Genomic DNA, 22537 nt, shown 5'->3' with positions numbered 1-22537 from the left:
GGTGTTATATAGGATGACCCAGCAAACACGAAAGAAGCATAGCATCCTGGTGGCCAGGAGTCTAAAGAACAATACTTTGCCTTGTGATTAAACCCCAACATAAGAGCATGCTTACATTTTCCATTTTAGACGAAAAGACATACAGAGAAACCACCATGATTTTTCTGAGCCGAGGAGAGGAAAATAGATCAGTGTCTTTCTGAACAACTGAAAAATCTTATTATTGTTCTGTGTTTTACCTTTTTTTTGAGGCAGGTTCTTACTGTGTAGCTATGTCTTGCTTGGAATTCTCTGCTGATCTCAAACCTGTGCCAAGCCTCCTGGCGCTGTGTCCTGAGTGCTGGGATCACAGATGTGAGCTACCACATCCAGCCAAGAAAAAAAAATTCTGTCCTCTGATAGCAATGGCTCCTCCAGGAAAGCTGTGAACTGATAGCAAGTACACGCTCCCTTTTCTCTCTGATGTACTCTTTCAGCCTTATACTTTATTCTGTACTGGAAAATTACCCATGCCTTTAATCCTAGCACTCAGGAGGCAGGGGCAGGTGGATCTCTGTGAGTCTGAGGCCAGCCTGGTCTACAGAGTGAGCTCCAGGACAGCTAGGGCTACACAGAGAAACTCTGTTCGAAAAAACAAAAAAGAAAAATTATCGTGATAGCTGTCCACATCTTCTAAGAATGCTGAGAAGAGAGAGTGTGAAGGGGACACACACACACACACACACACACACACACACACACACACTCTGCATGCATCAACTTTGATGCTCAAAGCTCACATTCTCCCTGACCCTCACCTACCACAGCAAGTCTCCTAAATCACCTTCCAGCTTCCCACTCACTCTCTGCCAGCTCCATTCTCCTTCAGAAGGATATCCTAACTCAAGGCGCAATTTGCCAACCCGAAAACGTTCAGTGGCTTTCTGCTGAACATTGAATCAAGCCCATGGCACCCAAGGCCTCCCTTCTCTTTCCTTCCACGGCAGGTGGGAATCCCTAATCCAAAAGCAAACAAATAAAGCCTGAAATGCTCAAAAATCTGAAACTTTTGGTGCACTAACTTGACATCACACTACTGGAGAATTTTTTTTTTTAACCAATCCATTTTTTTAATTCTTAAATTCTTGACATTACAGAACTAAACTGAAATTTATTAACATTCCACTCTTACATTTCTTATCGACAAACAGAAATAAAATCCATGAGCCAAAAAACCCAAACAAAACTAAAAACAGAGAAAAGCTTATAAAACTAAATATGGATCCCAGCATTAACAGCTGAACAGAGAATGTGATTTTCTTTTTAAATTCTTAGCGGATGATAAAGTGTAGAAACTGAACACTTACAAATTATTTAAAACCTGGAATCACTGACCAGAAATTACACAGTTGGATCATGGGAAAACAGCAGAAGGGGGTTACGAGCGAACCTACACTGTTCTAGCTGCACCCCATGCTCTTCTCAGAGGAAAGCCTGGCATTGATTAGATACTGGGCCAGGCTAATACTGGCAGCCGAGCCAGTGATAGTGACTTGCCTTCCAGAAGAGCCTTCCACCGGGTTGGCAGTTTTGATCTGGGCCCCGGACATCTGGCGGATCTCATTGATGTTGGCGCCTTGGCGCCCGATTATGCAGCCGATTAAGTTATTTGGAATGGTGAGTTCATGGGTGGTTTGAGTAGATGCATCCAAACTTGCCCAATAGCCTTTCACCTCTGGAGAGCTGGAGTCAATTCCGGCGAATCCCGTACCGCCGTGCATCATGGCAAAGTGAGACTGTTGTCTTGCCACCTGGTTCAGCTTGGCCAGGAAATGGTGTGTTGTCCTTGAATCGAGTAGGCGTCTAGAGGTGGTCCCTCCAGGTCGTGGGTGGCGTGGGGGTAGCCCGCCGCGTCGCTGCAGCGATCTTGGCCGCCCGCGCAGATGACTGGCGAGCTGGCCGGCACGGGCTGGTACGGGATGGTCATGACTCTCCATTGCGGAGACAGGGAGAGCGTCTCCAGCATGACCAGGTAGATCTGCTTGACACACTCGGTGACCGACTGCGGCACGCCGGCGATAGTGATGGCCCGCTCGGTCGAGTTGGGCAGCATATCCCCCGCCACCTGGACCTGGGCCCCCGTGCTCTCGCGGATCTCCTTGATCTTGCAGCCACCCTTGCCGATCAGGGAGCCACACTGGGTGGCGGGCACCACCAGCCTGAGGGTGACCCGGGGCCTGCTGGCCGCCGCACTGTTGGTCATAGAGCTGTTGATATCTTCCTCCAGCTTGTCGATGATCATGGCGAAGGCCTTAACGATGGCATTGGAGAATACCTAACCTCACAGAACAGGTTGCTGTAAAAATACAGATGTTCTAAATACGTTGTATAACATTACCTTTGAGCTGTGTGTATGGGGGTGTATTGAAACACAAATGAATTTGCATGTTTAGGCTTGATTCCATCCCAAGGAACCTCTTTTGAATATGCAAATACTTAAAACTTCTCAAAGATCTGAAATCTGAAGAGCTCTGGCCAATAAAAGGCTTGGTCTCAAAAACTAGGATGGAAAGTGAGGATACAGGACATTGACCTCTGACCTTCACATGCCTCTCACACAGGCATATACCCGTACTCACACGAACACTTGCACTCAATGTCCACCGGTCTAAGAGTGAGCGTGGGACCAGGGCAGAAGTGCAGGAGTTCACTATCCCCCAACCTCTTAAAGCTTGCAGCTGTGGGTTCATAGGGAGCAGCCCTAGGAAGCCTCATCCCAAAGTAAAGCCTGCATGTGGAGCTCAGAATCCCGTCAGAATCCCGCCCTTTGCAAGCCAGTCAGAGGTCCTCTGGAGAACAGGACTTCTCCACACTGTTAATTAACAGCAGCCTACCCTACATAACTGCTAGTCTCTAGGAGAAAGGCCCATTCTTAGAATTCAAAACAAAGAGAAACAGCCAAGCTTTGCAAGGCTCAGAGCTAGGGAGCACGCACACCTAAGGCTCAGCCCAGCACTGGGGAAAAGGGAAGAGAGGACAGATAGGACTGTGCACAGGAGGTGTGCCAAGCAGGCAGGAGAAGGCTGGCTGCATGTTGGTCAGTCATCTCTGTATTATTCATTGTCTGCTTTTGCTTCTTAGGACGTGGCTTCCCTGATACGTGGAAGACTTTATAGAAATCTATCCACGAAACATTGATCTCCATTTCTGTGTCTTCACCTCTCCAAGCCCTCTCTGTTTTCTGGGACACCAGATATCCCTCATTCTCTTTGCACTTCCAATCACGTTTTCCCACTCTCCATGACTCTTCTCTCACTCCACTTGGACACGAGCACTGTCTTCTTCTAAGACACGTCCTCAGCCCTCTTTCCTCTCCCTGCTCTGTTGGGAGTCTGTCCAAACAGTTGCAACAGCTTCCTCCCAGTGGTACTCAGGGGGGCATCTCTCCTCTTGTGCCTTCACTCACGTTCACCCCTGACCTCTCAGCAGTTGGTGGAGTATGGCTCCCATCACGTCCAGAATCACAGGCCCCACACCTCAGCTGCCACACTTGGGTCCGCTTCCACCAGCACCGTTGTCTCTATTCAGAGCTTCACTCTTGAGTACACCCTTGACGTATCTTCACTGTCTCCCTCTCACCCCATGGGGAGTCCCACTGATTCTGTGGATCATTTGCTTGAAATCTCCCTGGGGTCTGTCCTGAGGTTAGGACCATTGTGACAAAACCACACCCCAACTGGCTCAATCACTGAAGGGAATTATTGGCTCACACCTCTGCAAAGCTCGTGGCTCCACACAAGCCATTTTCAGGAGTGACCAGTCTCTAGCTCACGTCTGTCTTCCTGTGCAGACTCAAGTGTGGGAGATGGACGGTTATACTCCTTGTGCGACTAGACTTCCTACTCATCACATTCCACTTCCACCAATAAAATGTAGCTCGGCAGGGATGTTCTTCTGCTTCTTGGAGCCCCTTCAGACATAACAGAACGAGTCCCAGGAGGAGCAGAACCTCTCTGCAGCACACACAACTTGAGAAAAATCTGATTTCCTAAGGTGTGTAATTGGTAACATTTATCAGAATATAAAGCATTGTTGTATGCAATATAAAGACTGTTGTGAGTTTCTCTTAACTCAGTACGTTCACTGTTTGGAAGAATAGCTGAACAAAGATTTAGTGAACTCACTGACTTTAGAAATTTGGACAGGTTAAGCCAGCCGTGGTGGTGCACACTTTTAATCCCAGCACTTAGGAGGCACTTAGCACTTAGGAGATCCACTTAGGAGGATCTCTGTGAGTTCAAGGCCAGCCTGGTCTACATAGTGAGTTTCAGAACAGCCAGAGCTACATAATAAAGAAGCCTGTCTCAAAAAAAGAAAAGAAAAAAAAAGAAAGGAAGAAAGGAAGAGAGAAAGAAAGAAAAGAAAAGGGAAAAACAAAAGATAAACAAACAAATTCGACAAGCTTCAAAGTGCAATTTGTACCTCTGATGGTTTTCTTACTTAATACGAGTTGTCTCTAGCAATGCTGATATTGCTGCCCCCATGAGACTGAACCCTACACACCCTTGAAGATACTTTAGATTTTGTAAACTACATACTTGAATCTATTCCACCTGTCCACTGAAGCAATCAAGGCAGCCAGTGAGCCAATGGACATGGATGTGTTTAAACATAACTTTATTTAGAGATGTTGAGATGTGAGCTGCACACACATTTCACTTGTCATTGTTACTCGTCTTCTGAGATAGTCATGTGGCTAACCCCTTAGCTCCTTCAAGCCTTTCTCTACATTTCACTTTCTCGGTGAGGCCCTACCCAGACAGACCACCCTGCCTAAACCCACAAGTGACACCATGTCCCCACCCGCCCCATTGTCCTCACCCACTTTACCTTCCTTTGCATCTTGTGACTTGCCCATGGCACTCAGGGCCTTCTAAAATAATGAATCACTACACGTGTATTTTTATACTGCTTCTCTTCCCTTGCTAGCTAGCAAACTTCTCAATGCAGAGTGTGTTGTTTATAACGTCACAGAAGCCTGCAAAGGGCCTAGAAGACTTCCTGGCTCACAGCTGACATGTAAAAACTTAGTTGAATAATTCAACAGATGGGTTAGTGGCTTATGAAACGTTTAACCGGCAACTGAATAGGGGTTCAGGTCGTTTGATGATGTAGTGTTTCTCTTTACGTTTCCCTTTGAAGTGTTTAGAGGGCTTGGTCTTCAGAAATGAGGCTGTTTACCTTCTATTTCAAAGGCCCTGGGGTGGTTTGAATGAGAATGTCCCCACATCCCGGCCCCATTAGCTCATAGATTTTATTGGTTAGTCCTCCTCAGACTGTTTGGAAAGATTGGGTATGTATTCTTGTTAAAAGAGGTGTGTCGCTGGGGGTGAGCTTTGAGGTGTCAAAAGCCTAAGCCAGGCCCAGTGTCTCTCTGCCTGCAGCCTCTGAAACTGTAGCAAGTCCTCAGTTAAATGCTTTCTTTTATAAGAGAAACATTGGTCATGGTGTCTCCTCACATGACCAAGAGAACAGTGACTAAGACGGGTCCCTTCAAATTCAGAAGAAATAAAAAGACAAATAGTATTTAGAATATAAAATATTACATCTTTATAATCTGATACAGGTCTTTTCCATGATTAGCTCTATCCCCTGCTCAAGTGGGTGGATCCTTTGGCATTCTCTGTGACTCTTTCTCCAATCTCCTTACCCCCCCACCCCCTCACTCCCACCCCCACCCCCGCAGTGTCCAGGGCTGATGACCAACCACCAACTCAATTAGCTGCCAACTTGGGAACTTGAAACAGACATAGACCAGAAACAAAACAACTGAAGAGTTTTGTTCTAAAGTGTCAATTTCAGAAAACAAATGGTACAAACTATGTCCCCTTAAGAAATGCAGCAGTTGAGAGCACTTGCTGCTCTTGCTGAGGACAAGCAAGAGTTTGGCCTGCAGCACCCACATGGTAGTTCACAAATGCCTGGAATTTCAGTTCCAAAGGATGCGAGGCTCTTTTCTGGTCTTTGCAGACTCTTGCATGCATGCAGCACATTTAAACTCACACAGACTCACACACACACACACACACACACACACACACACACACACAGAAAGTGAATAAATCTTTTTTTTCCAGAAAAATACACTATCTACAGCTATGTGAAAATGTTTATTTTTCCTTCATCGAGTTTACTTTTCTGTTTTGTTTTTTCTAAAATTTCATGAATTATTCAACGAGCCGCAGTATGTGTTGGTTGCGAAACTCCTTGTACTGCTTTTCTTGATTTGCTCGGTATACAACTTAATTGGGAAAATATGAATTGTCTTGCTAAGCCCCGTTACAACTGAACTCTGGCCTTACGGCATACTTGATACTTCTCATTATTCACTTATCACTCTCTGGCTCCAGATTAGAAGCATTTATTTACTTACCTGGGTTTGTTTGTTTGTTTATTTATTTATTTATTTATTTATTTATTTATTACATTTATACTTCCTGAAATTAGAGACCACAGCTTCCTCATTTGTATGCTCCACAGAGGAAAACTTTAATTATCCACTCCTAAACTAACGTGAAATGTATAGTTGACTTAGCTCCAAGAGCTTCGATGGCACCCCTCAGCTTCCGTGAGAGGCCTTTCTTGATCAAGCCCCTGCCTGTGGCCACAGTCTCACCAGCTGTCACTGCCTTCCTCCAGCTTCCGGAAGTGTTTTCCCCTCTCAACCCCATTGTTCACTGCTTGCCTTTGCACATCTTCCTCCAGAAAAATAAGTTATCATTTTGACTGCAAGTGAACTCCTCACAGTCTTTAAGTCACAGTTACTACGTCCTCTCCTCGCCCCATCTCTCTCTCTCTATTTCTATATTTCTATCTCTGTCTCTCCCTTTTGGCCTTTTAAACTGAATCAAAGTCGACAGCCAGTCTGTCTTGCTCACCACTGCTCTCCAGTGTTGGAAAAACAATTTGCTTCTAGGATGAGAAGAAGGATCTTAAATTTAGCAAGAACGCTTTGTCTCTAGAACACAATGGGTGACTACTGAGGCAGGCAAGCATAGGAGAGAGTTTATCTCAGAACCCCAATTTGGTTTGGGGTTCTACACATGTCCCCTCTTACAATAATGCACTTGGCAGCCTTGTTCCTTCACCTGCATGTAACACACACACACACACACACACACACACACCCCTCTCCAAACAGTTCACCTAGTACCTCAGAACCCCTTCAATTCCCCCAGCTTCCATCAAGCTATATGTATGTCCATCTGCAAATAATAATGTTTTTTTTCACCCTGAGTAACAATCATACTTAAACCATTTCTATTCAAGTATATTCCCAATGTATGGGGTATAAAGATTAGAAGGGCCAAGCCAGCCTGAACTGGTTTGGGGTACAAGCACAGTTAAGGGAAAACTATGTCCTCTAATAACCCTTTAAGGATAATCTCTTATTTACTATCTTACGCCTGTCCACATAATTAAAACCAGATGCATTATGGGAAGGGACATGAGCAGTAGAGAAATGATTATATAACCTAATCTATCACTTAAAATAAAGAATCACCAATACTAGTAACCAGCCCCTCCTTCCTTTGGACTCCGTGAAATCAGAGAGACCCAGGGTGTAGCCTGAAATCCTCCGTATTCTCACTTACGTGGCCTGCTATCCCTCTGTATGTTGCACTATAGATTTGCTCCAAATAAAACTATTTTGCTTTTGCAAATTTGTGTAAGCCCTTATTTCCAGTTCTTTGGATAAGCGGCCAAGAACCTGGAAACAATCAGCTCAGACCACAACCACTGACACCTGTGCTAAAAGCAGAACTTTTTTTTTTTTTTTTTTTGGTTTTTCGAGACAGGGTTTCTCTGTGTAGCTTTGTGCCTTTTTCCTTTAAAGCAGAACGTTTTAAATGAGCGTTTTTCGACAATTAATTGCATTGCAGAGTGAGGAAATAATTAGAAAAAGCTCCAGGGAATCCAACACCCACACAAACATAAAACACTCAGGCAAAATACCAATGCACATACAAGAACAAAAGAAAGGACAAGACTGGCTCTAGGAAACTAGTGAGGTAATTAAGAGTCAGCAAAAGTGATTGGGGCCTGATCTGAGGTCACAGCCAGGGACTAGAGAGGATAGAAAGGATGTGAGACAGGAGAGAGGGCCGGAATTAATGGCCTATAGGAGACAGTGACTGAGAGTTTAGGGGAAGGAAAGGCCGGCTCCTGATTTCCGACTTCACTCTGGTTGGTGACAAATTGAAATATGACACTGGGGTTGTATGTTTTCTGTGCATCACTCCAACTAGTCCGAAAGATCTCCTGCAGGGACCTTTCTTTTCGGTCTTTGCTTTACTAGCGTTCAAGGAGGAGCAATTAATACGCTCAAAATATTAAGCAGCAACTCTGAGCCAGTGAGAGCTATAGCCGATCGCAGAAAGCCTACAGGCACCGTTTCTTGTTAGTTTGTTTTTCAGTTTTAGTGTTTGCCTCCTGTGACAAGAAAAGGAGTTAAGCGGCTCCAGCCCCGCTTTCGCTCCATTGTACAACTAGGAAGCTGACAATAAAGTTTATTTGAGCGTCGACGTGCCCCGACGTGGCCCCGCCTCCCCAGCCGCAGCGCTGATTGGTAAGCGCTCGCCGGCCTCGGGCGTTCCTAAGCCGCGATTGGCGCCGGCTGCCGTCCGTCCGGAGCGTCGGCCGCCGCCCCGCCCTCTCGCCGCGTCGCCGGTGCCTGCGCCGCCCGCCTCACCTCTCTTTTCCTGTCCCGGCGGAGGCCCGGGCGGCCAGCGCGAGCAGCGGGGACCATGTTCCGTCGCAAGCTCACGGCCCTGGACTACCACAACCCCGCAGGCTTCAACTGCAAAGGTGGGCGGCGGCCGCGGGGCCCGGAGACGGCGCCTCCCCAGTCCGCCCGGACCCGGACTCGGCGACCCGGCAGCCGCTACCCCGCCGCCGCCCCGCGGCACGCTTCCCGGCCCCCGGGGCGGCTCGGCGGGCACCTGCTGGGGCAGCGGGGCAGGGCCGGGGGCCGGGGAGGCCTTCGGGGCGCGCAGAAAGTTAGTGGCCGGCTGCCAGGGGATGGGATAGTCCAGAAAAAGACGCTTGGTTTTAAAGTCCTGCCGGCCAATGGGAGACGGGGAGTGCGGCGGGGACCAGGGCCTCATTCCACCGTACAGGACGCCCAGGTAGAAGGCAGTTTGTAAGCCCGGGCAGCAGCGTTTGGCCCCTGGAAGCGTGTCAGGGTCTATCCTGGTGTTGTACTCGGCCTTTGACTCAAAGCTTGATGGGTGGGTGGTGGTAGATCCGAAATTGGGGTTTGAGTCTCAGCTCTCTGACATGTAAAATGAGGGTCTTTTCCGAGTATTTTGGGAAAAGTCTAAGGAAGCAAATGCATCCTGGTAACAGTACACTTTCTACTAACTTTCGTATTTGCGTTCAGGGTGTTCTACTCGTTTATTTCTTGTTTATTTTACACCATTGACTTGCTTCTGAGCGTTAACCTGTGCAAAACCTTTATACTTTGAAAGAGCCAAAGTACACTTGTTTCGTGCATGTTTAATTCATTTAATACTCAAAATAGCCCCATGCAATAAGTCCCATTATTATGACCCTTGTCTTTTATCTGAAGAATCTGAAGCTTAGAAAGTGGACCCAGTTTTCTGAGGGCCACCCAGAATTTGAGTACATCGCAGTGACTATGGTTCCAGAGTCTGACCTTTGAACTGCTGCTTATGTCTCTTGAGGGGTCAGTTCACTTCATGTTTGCAGGCAGGAAAGTCACAGAGGATCACTAGGTATGTGATGCTTTTGTTGCAGATGAAACCGAATTTAGAAACTTTATTGTTTGGCTTGAAGACCAGAAAATCAGACACTACAAGATTGAAGACAGAGGTAACTTGAGAAACATCCACAGCAGTGACTGGCCCAAGTTCTTTGAAAAGGTAATGAATCAGGAAGTTGAGTTGAAAGTTTCTATGTTCTTTCAAGATATCATAGAGATCAGTATAAGTAAAGCGAATTCCATGGATTTCAAATTTCGATCTTCTGATTTTTGGGGGGTGGGGTAGGGGAGTTTCAGACAGGGATTCTCTGTGTAGTTTTGGTTCCTGTCCTGGAACTCACTCTGTAGACCAGGCTGGCCTTGAACTCTCAGAGACCTGCCTGCCTCTGCCTCCCCAGTGCTGGGATTAAAAGGTGTGTACCACCACCGCCTGGCTGCTCTTTTGATTTTTAAAACAAGTTATATTATGTCCTCCCACCAAGCTTTCAGAATTTAGTTTAAACATCATTTTCTAAATGGCACGACATCCCTTAATAGGGTTGTCTACTCTGATTTTTATGTATGTGTCCCTGTGCATGCGTTTGTTGGGTGTCCACAGACACCGGAAGAGTGCGTCAGATCTCCTGGAGCTGGAGTTACAGTAGACACAGACATGCAAGAATAGACTTTGGAGTACTTGTCTCAGTCACCTTTCTATTGCTATAAAGAGACACCATGACTGAGGCAAGTTATAAAGTGAAGCATTTATTTGGGGGCTTGCCTACAGTTTCAGAGGATGAGTCTGTGACTGTCATCCGGGGAACATGGCAGAGGCAGTCAGGCTTGACAGTGGGGCAGTAGCTGAGAGCTCACATCCTTATCCTCAAGTAGGAGACAGACAGCTACCTGGGAATTGTGGGGTAGGATGGCCCACCCCCAGTGACACACCTCCTCCAACAAGATAGTCCAATCCTCCCAGTCCTTCCCAAACCAGTTCCACCAACTGTGGACCAAGCATTCAAATATATGAGCCTATGGGGCCCGTTCTCATTCACACCACCACAGTGCTCTTATTAAAAGATGTAATTGGTCATCATCCCTGTTAGTATAGTGGTGAGTATCCCTTCCTGTCACGCGGGAGACCAGGGTTCAATTCCCCGACAAGACTATCCTTTTGGCTGGGCGGTGGTGGCTCACGCCTTTAGTCCCAGCACTCGGGAGGCAGAGGCAGGTAGATCTCTGTGAGTTCGAGGCCAGCCTGGTCTACAGTGTGAGATCCAGGAGAGACTCCAAAGCTACACAGAGAAACCCTGTCTCGAAAAAACAAAAACAAAAAACAAAGAATGTAATTGACATGTCTGAAAACTTGAAGCTGACATGTTTATTCTTATAGCTAATGTACAGGTAGATGTCCTTGTATTTGATAGAAATGGTTCTAAAAAGCTCTGTGTGGATATTTTTGTGACTAGAATTAGGTTTCCTATTGATTTATTTTCATTTTAGCTATATTATTCAGAAAGAATTGTTTTCAAAACTTGATAAAAATCACATGATTGTGACATCAGTGAATGGGAGTGATGGTGGCACCTGTCTCCTCACACTCTTGTTCGTGAGCAGTGTGCCTGATACACCTGTCCCCACAAGCGTTTACCATAACAAGGCTGACATGCTTATGGCCACTGTCACTACTTCTACTGGTTTATTTTTGTTTACCCTTCAATTTTCTTCAATTTTCAGTGGGCTAAAAGATTTTAAAGTACGATACTGGTGTTTTCTATTTGTTCACTCCGTCTCTGCGGCTGTTCCTTCATGTGAAAGGTACAGATGATGAAAAGTATGCAGAACTTAAAGACAGCTGCTTGTATAAAAGACTCAGACTAAGCGTAAGATAAATCATAGGTCACCCAAATACTATCAGGAATGTCATTGTTTAGGACGTATTTGAAAACATCTATTCGGTGATAACCTCTAGATTTTAAGTTGTAAATTGTATTCTTAAAATACATTAGTACTGACAAGTTTTTTTGTTGTTGGTTTTTCAAGACAGGGTTTCTCTGTCTTGTTCCAGCCCTAGCTGTCCTGGAACTCTCTTTTATACCAGACTAACCTCGAACTCAGAGAGAAAAGCCTGCCTCTGCCTCCCTAGTGCTGGGATCAAAGGCGTGCGCCACCACTCCTGGCTCTGACAAGTGTTTTTTGATCATGGCCAAATCTTGTGAATGAGATTTATTTGGTTTATTAAAGGAATAAAATCTTTGCTTAGAAAATGAATTGTGACTAGAAAGTGTCAATTCATAAGTTATCCCTGAAGTTTTGACTGAAAACTTTGTTGCTAGGATGGACTTTCAGCTCCTAAGAGACTGAAGGGTTGTCTTGTTTGCCTAAGTACTTGGCGGTAGCCAGCACGTGTTCCATGGTTGCTCGGTTAAGCATTTGTATATGACATTTATATGTGAAAGTTGAAGTTCCAGAGCTGACTGAATTGTCTGTCCTTCTTTTAAAGGACTTTATCATGTTATCTAATTGCCCTGTGCACTGGGACCTGGAATCAAAGCTAAGGTTCTGGTCCCAGATCTAAGTTGTGTAGCCACTGACGAGTATCAGATTTCTCCAGACTGCAGGTTCCTCGTCCAGTGAGGTTATTCTGGAGTCCAGCTGTCCTTCCTGGGATTTCCCAACGCAAACATTTTTTAAAAGGGGATATTTCATTGTTTTCCTTAAAATGGTACTCTTAAATGTTTTCTTCTCCTGAGCTGTATAATTATGACAAAGGTTTAATAATAATAGATGTGGTGATATACACTGTAATCCCAGTACCTGGGAGCTGGATGAGAGAGAATCAGGTTAGGAGTTCCAAGCCAGTCTGGGCTGCATAAGGCACTATCTCACAATATTAATAATACAGATGTTACAAGAAATTCTTAAAGATCCAAACTGGGTCCTCTGTCAGATCTGCTTTCTTCAGTTCTGTTGCTGTCTGATAATGAAATAAATGGTTTTTTGCTCTTCCCTTTACAGTATCTTAGAGATGTTAACTGTCCTTTCAAGATTCAGGAGCGGCAAGAAGCAATTGACTGGCTTCTTGGCTTGGCTGTTAGACTTGAATATGGAGATAACGGTATGTTTTGTGGGGAACATGAGTGTGGGTGTGGGCTTGTGGGGCTTTTAAAAGGATTTTTACTTTTAGTTGTATGTGCATCGAAGCATACCTGGTGTCTGTGGAGGCCAGAAAAGGAAATCAGAGCTCCTGGAACTAGAGTTTGAAGCAGCTGTGAGCTGCCGTGTGGGTGCTGGGACTCGAACCCAGGTCCTTGGCCAGTGCTCTTACCTGCTGAGTCACCTCTCCAGCCCTGTTTAACAAGCTCTTTTTTTTTTTTTTTTTTTTTTTTTTTAAAGATTTATTTATTATATACACAGAAGAGGGCGCCAGATCTCATTACAGATGGTTGTGAGCCACCATGTGGGTGCTGGGAATTGAACTCAGGACCTCTGGAAGAGCAGCCAGTGTTCTTAACCTCTGAGCCGTCTCTCCAGCACCCCCAGCCGTGTTTAGTTTGGTGCTCTGGGTGGTTGAAGAGGAGAAAGAAGGTTGTGGAAATACTTCTTTGTTTTGTATTTTACTTTTGGTTTATTTTTATCACAAGAAGTGGAATGTGCTTTATTGTTTCTTTGATGCTTACATTTTTCTTTTAGAATTTGGAAATTGATTCCTGAAAAAGGTTAACTGAATGTCTTAACAAAGAAACATTACTGTGGTTAATTTGCCAGCTTCCACAGTCTGCCCTTAGCCAGCCTCAGAACCCACGGGGTTTGGAGTACTGGTTACCGAAAGGGTCCTCTTATTTGCCTGAAGTACTTGGCGGTAGCAACACACAAGTTCCATGGCTTGCTCTGTTCAGCATTTAACAGGAGAAAAGCCTTCTAGTGTGTCTGGTATGTAGTGTAAACATACGTGGGCCAGCGTGTCTGTACTGTGCTGGTCGTGCTGTGGCACATTGCTCTATTGCTGGAAGCTTTTGAGTATTAGAGCCAAGAGTAAAGCACAGCCTCTCGTTACCCTTGCTGCCTTTCACTAGACGTCTCAGCTTTAGGCCGAGCACCTTGCTTCACTTCCGTCCCTTACAGTTTGCTTTCCCTTCACGGTACTGTCATTTTCCGTTCCGTGGTAGTTGGCTTTGAAACCTGTCTGGTGTTCAGCCTCTCTCTCCCTCCTGTCCTCTTTGCCCGTCTGTTCCATCACCTCTGCTCCTGCTGCTGTCGCCCAGCTTCTGATGTTGATTGTGGTAACTGGTGTCCCAGTGGTTCGGCCTTCTGTTCCCAGCTGCATGGTCCACCGACTAACTTTCAAATGTGTTTAGAATGCAGCTTCCTTCTAAAGAACGGCTCTAGTTACATCTTCTCATCATTATCAGTTTCCCGTTCTCAAAAAAAAAGCCTTTCAGTTTGATTTGAAAATACAAACAACCCTGTGGTTTCTTTCCATTGTGGAATAAGTGGGACTATAAGCCTTGCGACCTCCGTCTTGTTAATGGTTAGAGCCTTTAGAGGTTTTTTTTCTGTTTCCTTCTCTGGGTTGGTAGTAACTGTGTGGGAGGTTGTTGGAGCCCACTAGGTTTCCCAGTGGCTGTACCTGGCAGGACTGAATAAGAGGATGATTGAACCACCGGCCTGGGTACCAGGTGTTTGTAAGGGTCTACACTTGACTGTAACTAGCAAGGGGGAGGACTTTTACTGCACCCCTTGGCACTGTTATAATAGACCTTAGGAATAAAGTTCTGGACCGGTGGATAAGGATCCAGGCCCACCCGAGTCTATCTTGTGTTTTCTCTCTGTTTCTTTACTTTCTGTTTCTAAGTCTCTTATCCCTCATTCCTCAAGAGTCCCTGGGGTGAATAACGACCCACAGGGGTCATTTGCAGGAGAGTATCCTAGTGTCGTGGACCTTATCAGAGCTGATCTTTGGCTGCTCCCAGGTGGATTCTCATCCGTCCCCTTGCCTTTTCTCATTGCATTTGTTGTGTTTGACACTTGCCTTCAGTGTTGGTGGCTGGTGCTGTGTCCCCGCCGCTGATTAGCAAATGCTCTCCTTTCTCAGATAGTGTGGTCTCAATAAAAGCTTGTGTGTGAAATGCGATATTTTTGTATTGGAAAAAGGAAGGAGCCGAAAGATAAATAATACCGACAGGCTTTGTTTAATCCTCAGTCTCAGCGTTGTCCCAGCAGAGACCCCGGCCTGGCTACGGCAGCCATGCTGGCCTTCGTCAGCAGGAGGCGCTGGTGTTCGTGACTTTAAACAACTTACATTCGTTAAAATCATTGCAATTTTTGTGTGTGTGCCCTGCTATTACTAAAGACTTTTCGATCACATGCCAATCAAAGTGACTAAAATCTGATTTAAATCTCACTACCTTTTAAAGTTTAGATTATTAGGAAAATTATAACATTGCAAAGAGTTTTCTTATACCAGGATCTGAGAAGCCGATTTTGGCATGAAGTTTCTTTGTTACTTCTTTTAAATATTTTTGAAGTAAAAAGAAAATGCCTTCAGAATTTTTAATTTCCATGACATTTTAAATTTGTGTATTTTTACATGGTTTTGTTTTTTGGGTTGAAAGCAGTATTTTAGTATTGGAAAGATTTTGGGGAAAACTTTTTTACTTTCCACCTAATGTTCTTTTTTAAAACCTGAGCCAGGCGGTGGTGGTGCACACCTTTAATCCCAGCACTTGGGAGGCAGAATCAGGTGGATCTCTGTGAGTTCGAGGCCAGCCTGGGCTACAGAGTGAGTTCTAGGAAAGGCGCAAAGCTACACAGAGAAACCCTGTCTTGAAAAACAAAACAAAACAAAAAAACAACCTTGAGACAGGTTTTTGCCAAGTTGCCCACAGTGTTGCTGAGTTTGATTTGTAGTTCAGGCAGGCCTGCAACTTGTGACCCTCCTACTTGGTCTCTGTAACTGGGGACATGGGTATATTGCCACCTTGCTCTGCTTCTGTTTAATTTTGGGTAACTCGTGTGTGTGTGTATGTGTGTGTGTGTGTGTGTGTGTGTGTGTGTGTGTCTGTTCTTCTGTCGCAAATTTAAGACCAAGGTTTTAAAGACTTTATTTCCTAAACTTTAGATGTTGAAATATATATAGGGAAGTTTATTCCTATAATTCATGTGTTTGGGAGGTAGAGGCAGGAGGGTCAGAGTTCAGGGCCAGCCTTATCTCAGAAACATTAATGGGAAGAAACTTGTGTCCAATGTCCCAGTAAGCAAGATTTCAGCTTAATCAAAAAGTTCCTTACCTTGCCGGGCGGTGGTGGCGCACGCCTTTAATCCCAGCACTCGGGAGGCAGAGCCAGGCGGATCTCTGTGAGTTCGAGGCCAGCCTGGACTACCAAGTGAGTTCCAGGAAAGGCGCAAAGCTACACAGAGAAACCCTGTCTCGAAAAACCAAAAAAAAAAAAAAAGGAAAAAAAAAAAAAAGTTCCTTACCTTTTTTAATTTTTGTGTATGTAGCAAAGTATGATTTTGAGTGGATGTCATAATGGCTTAGCTAAATTCAGTAAATAATATTTATTTTAACATTAAGTTGCAATTATTTTGCCTTAAGTTGCCTGTTTTTTATAGCTGAAAAATACAAGGACTTAGTACCTGATAACAGGAAAAATACCGACAACGCAGCTAAAAACGCAGAGCCGTTGATCAACCTGGACGGTGAGTACGCGACCCACGGGGACAGTGGGCTTGTAGAGTGCAGGCTGGTGTTCCTCAGTGAGTGCCGGACAGGAGGGACACTCACTGCCTTCTCGCCGTATTTCATTATCGGTGGCAGCGTGCTCTCTCCACACCCCCACCACTGAGGATTTGAACGCTAAAATGCTGGGAATTTGGGTCTTGATTTCTTATTCATGGTGCCAGTCATTGGTCACCTTCCTGACCTAGTGACAGGTGACAAAATGTTTCATTATTTCAATCCCACATGCACTTTAGTAATTCCCTTTTAAAGGGTGAAGATTATAAAAATTACCTAGAGTGTGGTGTATTAAATATTGCTTTCATCGACTGAGTCACTGTGACCTGAAGTACAAGTTAGTCTTGAGAGTGAATGAGCTGCTTGTATACTCCAGAGCTGCTGTGCACAGAAAAGCACTGGGAAACTATAAAATTAATAGCTTTGGGAAGAGTTAAGCGTCTGTAATGGGCGTTGCAGCCCACTCCAGGGCAGACTCAGTGTTAAATTAGTCATTTATGAACTTGCTTGATGGGGCTGGTGAGATTGCTGAGGAGACCTCGCACTCATTCCCTGTTGATATGGTGCACTGCTTCACGGCTTTCCTCGAAAGCAGCAGAAAGACTAGAGATGAGTCCGTCCAGAAAGCTGGTACTTTTGTATCCTTGTGTGTTCAGATAAGTAATGAGGATGTTTGCAGAGCTGTAAGGTTTTTGCTTATTCACTTTTAATCTTTTACAGTAAATAATCCTGATTTTAAGGCTGGTGTCATGGCTCTGGCTAACCTCCTTCAGATTCAGCGTCATGATGATTACTTGGTAATGCTTAAGGTAAGCTGCCCATTTTATTCTTGACAGACAGAAACTGCATATGTAGAAGAATCATCACTTTTCAATATGCTATTTATTTTTAAAGATTTATTTATTACTTATTACTATTTATTTTTAACCTAAGTTTATGATGGGCTGATAAATAGAAATTCAGAAGAATGTGGGTCCTAGAACACACATCATTATTTTTTCTGTTTCACATTACCCAGCAGTAAGCTGGTATCCAAGCATTAACTGTGTGCACACAAATGTGTTTTGTCTTTGCAGAAATAAAATTTCACTCAATCCTATTAACAATTATGCTGAGAAATACTTTTTTAAAAAAAAGCAAGAAAACAAAAACTGGGAGCCTACGGAGCTGGCTCAGCTGGTAGAGTGCTTAATGCATAAGCCTAAGGACTGAGTTTGGGGGCTGGAGAGATGGCTCAGAGGTTGAGAGCACTGACTGCTCTTCCAGAGGTCCTGAGTTCAGTTCCCAGCAACCACATGGTGGCTCTCAACCATCTGTAATGAGATCTGGTGCCCTCTTCTGGTCTACAGGCATACATGCAGGCAGAACACTGTATCCATAATAAATAAATAAATCTTTAAAAAAAAAAAAAAAAAAAAAGGACTGAGTTTGGAACTCAACCCACGTGGAAAGACAGGCACAAAAACCTCCTCTGGGAAGGCAGAGACAGTGGATCCCTGTGGCATGCTGGCCAGCCAGCCTAGCCAAATCAGTGTGAGCCATCTCACATGGATCATTGCCCGAATTTTATTTTTGACAAATATATAAAGGCAATTTAGTAGAGAAAGGCTAATCTGAAAAAAGGTTGAGAGCAACTGGGAGACACCCAGTGCCAGCCTTTAATCTCTACAGACGTGCATGCACACCCATATGCACAGGTACACACAAACGTACACACTTGCACCTCACACCAAAAGAAACAAGTTTCATTAAGAAACTGAGACCTAGCCAGGTGTTGGTGGCACACGCCTTTGATCCCAGCACTCGGGAGGCAGAGGCAGGTGGATCTCTGAGTTCGAGGCCAGCCTGGCCTACAGAGTGAGTTCCAGGACAGGCTCCAAAGCTACAGAGAAGTCCTGTCTCAAAAAACCAAAACCAAAGAAACTGAGACCTAGAAGAAGATAACAAACATCCAAGACACAGACAGTGGCAGGGCCACCTCTGTTCAGTCAGATGAGAGTTGAGTGTGTTGTGAGGAAGGGGAAATGCCACATCACTAATGGTGAATTTAGCCACACAGCAAAACCTCTGTAGGAAACAAATATCTCGTCTTCAGCATCTTTCCCTTCTAGATAAACAATTCAATTTATGTCCCTCCATCAAGAAACACAGCTACCTGAAGAACATTCTTTGAGGAAGGAAAAACATTCCATAAAATCTCTGCTGTGGGGCAGGAGAATGCAAGTAGTAGACTTAGAGACTGTTAGATAACTACTCTTGTAGGAAATGAAAAGCCTTGAGACCTCGAGAGTGAAAGTCACTGTAAAGCACTTCATAGTAAATTGAATAAACTTCCCTCTACCCAGAAGGGATTATAATTTATCCTACTTATTAGAATTATGTGGGTTACATGGACAGTTTCAACAAGGAAAGTAGTGTTCTTAGCTTAATAGAATATTCATGTTGAATCCGAGTGGATTTTCTCAGCCCAGCTTGGATGCTAAAGACATCAAGTTGTTGTTAGTTAAAGTTAGCTGTTTGAAAGTTTTGTTCTCTGCTTAGTCCAGTGTGCAGATTTCTTTGGGACAGTCCCACAGTGGTCACATCAGCTTCAGTCATAAACTAAGGGGGAGGAGAAGCAGATAATGCAGTGTATTTGGGGTACTTTTGCCAAACTTTGAAAATCCCTAAGTACATATAGTAGCTGTAACAAGCTTTGTGAAGTCCTAGGTCTAGATACACCTTTATCTTGTTAGGCATTCCAGTAGTCGTGATACTATAGAAGGTATCTTAGGTTTGCCAGGCACAAAAGTCAGCATAATAAGGGCTGATGTAGTTCATGGTAGAGTGCTTGCTTGGTGTAGCTGCAAGTTTTCCTGTGTCCCATCCGGTCCACAGCCGCTCAGACCCAAGTGAACACACAGAAGCTTATATTAATTAAAACTGCTCAGCCATTAGGTCAGGCTAACTACTGACTAGCTCTTGCACTTAAACTCAGCCCATTTCTGTTAATCTATACGTCACCCCGTGTTACGTGGCTTTACCTGTGTGCCATTACATGCTGCTCCCTGGATGGCAGGCTGGTATCTCCTGACTCAGCCTTCCTCTTCTCAGAATTCTCCTTGTCTGCTTTTTTTATCCTGCCTATACTTCCTGCCTGGCTACTGGCCAAACAGCATTTATTAAACCAGTGTACAAAAGCATCATCCCACAGCTGCTTGGTGTGCATTAGAACTTGGGTCCAACCCCAGCATTTGGGGTAGGGGTGAGCATTGTGTATTAGTGCTCTGGTAAAATAGTAAGTATGGTGTTTTTGGGTTTCCTAGGCAATTCGCATTTTGGTTCAGGAGCGTCTAACACAGGATGCAGTTGCTAAAGCAAATCAAACAAAAGAGGTACGTGTGTTTCTTAAGATTCTAAGCCAGCTAATGGAAATTCTTCTTTATTGCAAGCATTCAAACTTACCGTTTTCTTAAGAGAACACATTCTGGGCCAGGCGTGGTGGCACACACCTTTAATCCTAGCATATGGGAGGCAGATGCAAGCAGATCTCTGAGTTTGAGGCCAGCTTAGTCTACAAAGTTCCAGGACAGCCAGGGCTACACAGAGAGACCCTGTCTCGGAAAACCAAAGGGAAAAAAAAGATATTCATTCTGTTGGAGCAGGAGAAAGGATAGCTGACTTATGTGTGAATTGAATTCAGTTCTTAAGTAAATTCAGTGTTCAGTGACTGAGGTTCAGACAGGTGAGCAGGGAATTGCATGTCTCAGTCATCCATTCACGGTCTGCAAACTGAGGCATGTGCCCAGTGGAAAAGGGATTTAGCCTTGTGAAATGTATTGGATTGTTTTGATGCATGGTGGGAAAGGCAGGACACACTACTGTCCTGTTATGTCTAGATCCCATCCTCACACTTGTGAGTCTTCGTAATTTATCTCATTTTGTTCAGTATGCCATGACCACCACCTCCTTGAAGAATGCTACTGGAATTTTTTTTTTTTTTTTTTTGGTTTTTCAAGACAGGGTTTCTCTGTGTAGCTTTGTGCCTCCTGTAACTTACTCTGTAACCCAGGCAGGCTTCGAACTCACCGAGATCCACCTGCCTCTGCCTCCCGAGTGCTGGGATTAAAGACGTGTGCCACCACTGCCCAGCTGCTACTGGAATATTTTAACTATACCGCCAGTTCAGATATCCCTGATAATGCCAGGTGAGGAGGAGTAAGATTTAATCAGCCTGGACTACATAGTAAGACCCTCTCTCAAAGAAAGGAAACAAGAAAAATGAAGTCTCCCCAAAGCCACAATGCAGAGAGTGTTGTTGGGTAAAGAGTAGCAGCTGCAGTTCCAATAATGGTCCCTTCTTACTACACAGATGCTAGAGAATGCTCTGTGCCTGCCCCCACCCCATTCCCTCTCTCCTGTCCTCCAATGCCCTTTGTCCTCTGACCCCTGTAGCCAAGTCCAGCAGTGGTGAAGGGCTGCTGATTCCAGGGCAGTGCAGTGGAGGCGCTTCTGAAAGACACTCAGCTTTCTACCAAAGGGTCTTACTAGCTTAATTATGTATGAGTTGGCCACTGGAAACTGGATCAAAGATCAGTTACTTCACCCACACTGTAGAACAAGCAGCAGATTGTTCTGGCTTCATAGTCATTCATTCACCAAAATGATGTCTCTGGTTTGGAGGCAGTGTGAAATGATGCTGAGCCAGAACTCCCCTCTGTTGCAGAGGAGAACCTAGCTTCATCTTCAGCGATTCAGTTTGTCGCTTCAGATTACATTCCTGACTAATATTTGAGGGCTGTGTTGACTTCAGGGGTAGCTGTTCCTTGGTGGTCTGTTGGCAGGCCAGATGATACACACAGCCATTCAGGACAAGTCTGCTCTTACTTTGTTCTGAATTCCCATTCATTGTGTAAGTTATTAGCCCTGGTAAAGCAGATAGAGCCTAGGTGGAGTATGTTAGATTAGGTAAGAAATTTACAGTAACTAAATACTGCTAATGACTTGAGATACTTTTTATCAGCAGGAAGCCTAGACTTATTATAAAGTTACTGTAGTTTAGTATCATCATCCCTGAAATATCTAGATGTAGGTGCTAATGAGTTGGATAATTAAGCCATTTGACTAAGATGATATCAAAGTAACTTCTTACAATAAAACATTAAACACATATATCTGTTAAACAAGCTGACTGAAGACAATTGTATGTTTTTTTGTATACTTTGTAGTATCACTTGTAATTAATTTGCAGGGCACTGGCTTAGCTCAGTCCTCCTTCCTGAGCAGCACTAAGTCTTTGTAATAAGGGCTCTTAGAGGCCAGTTCAAAAGGTTGGGTGGGCTTGAAGAGCACTCTTTCCTGGGTGCTGTGACAGGGAAAGCCTGTTCTTCACAGGGTACCTTGTATAGTCCTTACACCGAATAACCAGGTGCTCTTTAGTTTCAAATGAGAAAAGGGACTAACTAAATAGTCTTGTTTTGTCATTTTTTTAAAGGGCTTACCTGTTGCTTTAGACAAACATATTCTTGGCTTTGACACAGGAGGTAAGTTATTTTAAGTCAAGCTATTTTGAGGGAGTTGGTGGTGTTCTGAGGTATAAGCGGGTAGCTGGAAGCACAGAAACCATTCAGAGAGAGAAGGGGGGAGGGAGGGAGAGAGAGATGGATGCAGTGTTCTTGTCTTATGACAGATGCAGTTCTTAACGAAGCTGCTCAGATCCTGCGGCTGCTGCACATAGAAGAGCTCAGAGAGCTACAGACGAAGATTAACGAAGCCATAGTAGCCGTTCAGGCCATCATTGCTGATCCAAAGACAGACCACAGACTGGGGAAGGTTGGAAGATGAGCACATCAGGATTTCAGCTTCTTGCCTGCTTCGTGTGATGGGAACCGTCTACACCGGCATGTGTTCGGGAATCAAATGTCACATTTTCAAGGGAGGAATCCCAGGAGATTGCCCGTGTTCTAGAGATTTACCACCACGGCTTTTTTTCTTTAATAAAGTTGGGGAAAGTAAAGAGTTTTTTGTTTTGCTTTGTTTTGAAGTAATGTATCCTGTTTCTATAATTACTGTGCATC

At 44.6% G+C, this 22537-nt stretch overlaps 2 protein-coding genes across 2 annotated transcripts; one reads left to right on the top strand and one right to left on the bottom strand.

Annotated features, from left to right (window-relative positions):
- Nucleotides 1-1121: 1121 nt before the first annotated feature.
- LOC131919061 (poly(rC)-binding protein 1-like) lies at nt 1122-8788 on the bottom strand. The gene is given in 3 exon segments (XM_059273120.1): nt 1122-1810; nt 1813-2314; nt 8732-8788. Coding segments are annotated over 3 exon segments (930 nt in total). The 3' UTR covers nt 1122-1439.
- On the top strand, nt 8681-22476 carry Rtraf (RNA transcription, translation and transport factor). The gene is made up of 8 exons (XM_059273786.1): nt 8681-8847; nt 9799-9923; nt 12761-12860; nt 16358-16444; nt 17202-17290; nt 19787-19855; nt 21955-22003; nt 22150-22476. Exons 1-8 carry the CDS (start codon nt 8787-8789, stop codon nt 22302-22304), a joined length of 735 nt encoding a protein of 244 aa, XP_059129769.1. The 5' UTR covers nt 8681-8786; the 3' UTR covers nt 22305-22476.
- Nucleotides 22477-22537: the final 61 nt, after the last annotated feature.

This window comes from Peromyscus eremicus, chromosome 9, assembly GCF_949786415.1.
Source record: "Peromyscus eremicus chromosome 9, PerEre_H2_v1, whole genome shotgun sequence".
In the NCBI taxonomy this organism is placed as follows: domain Eukaryota; kingdom Metazoa; phylum Chordata; class Mammalia; order Rodentia; family Cricetidae; genus Peromyscus; species Peromyscus eremicus.
Note: the sequence above shows the minus strand (reverse complement) of the source record. Positions and strands in the feature narration are given on the sequence as shown.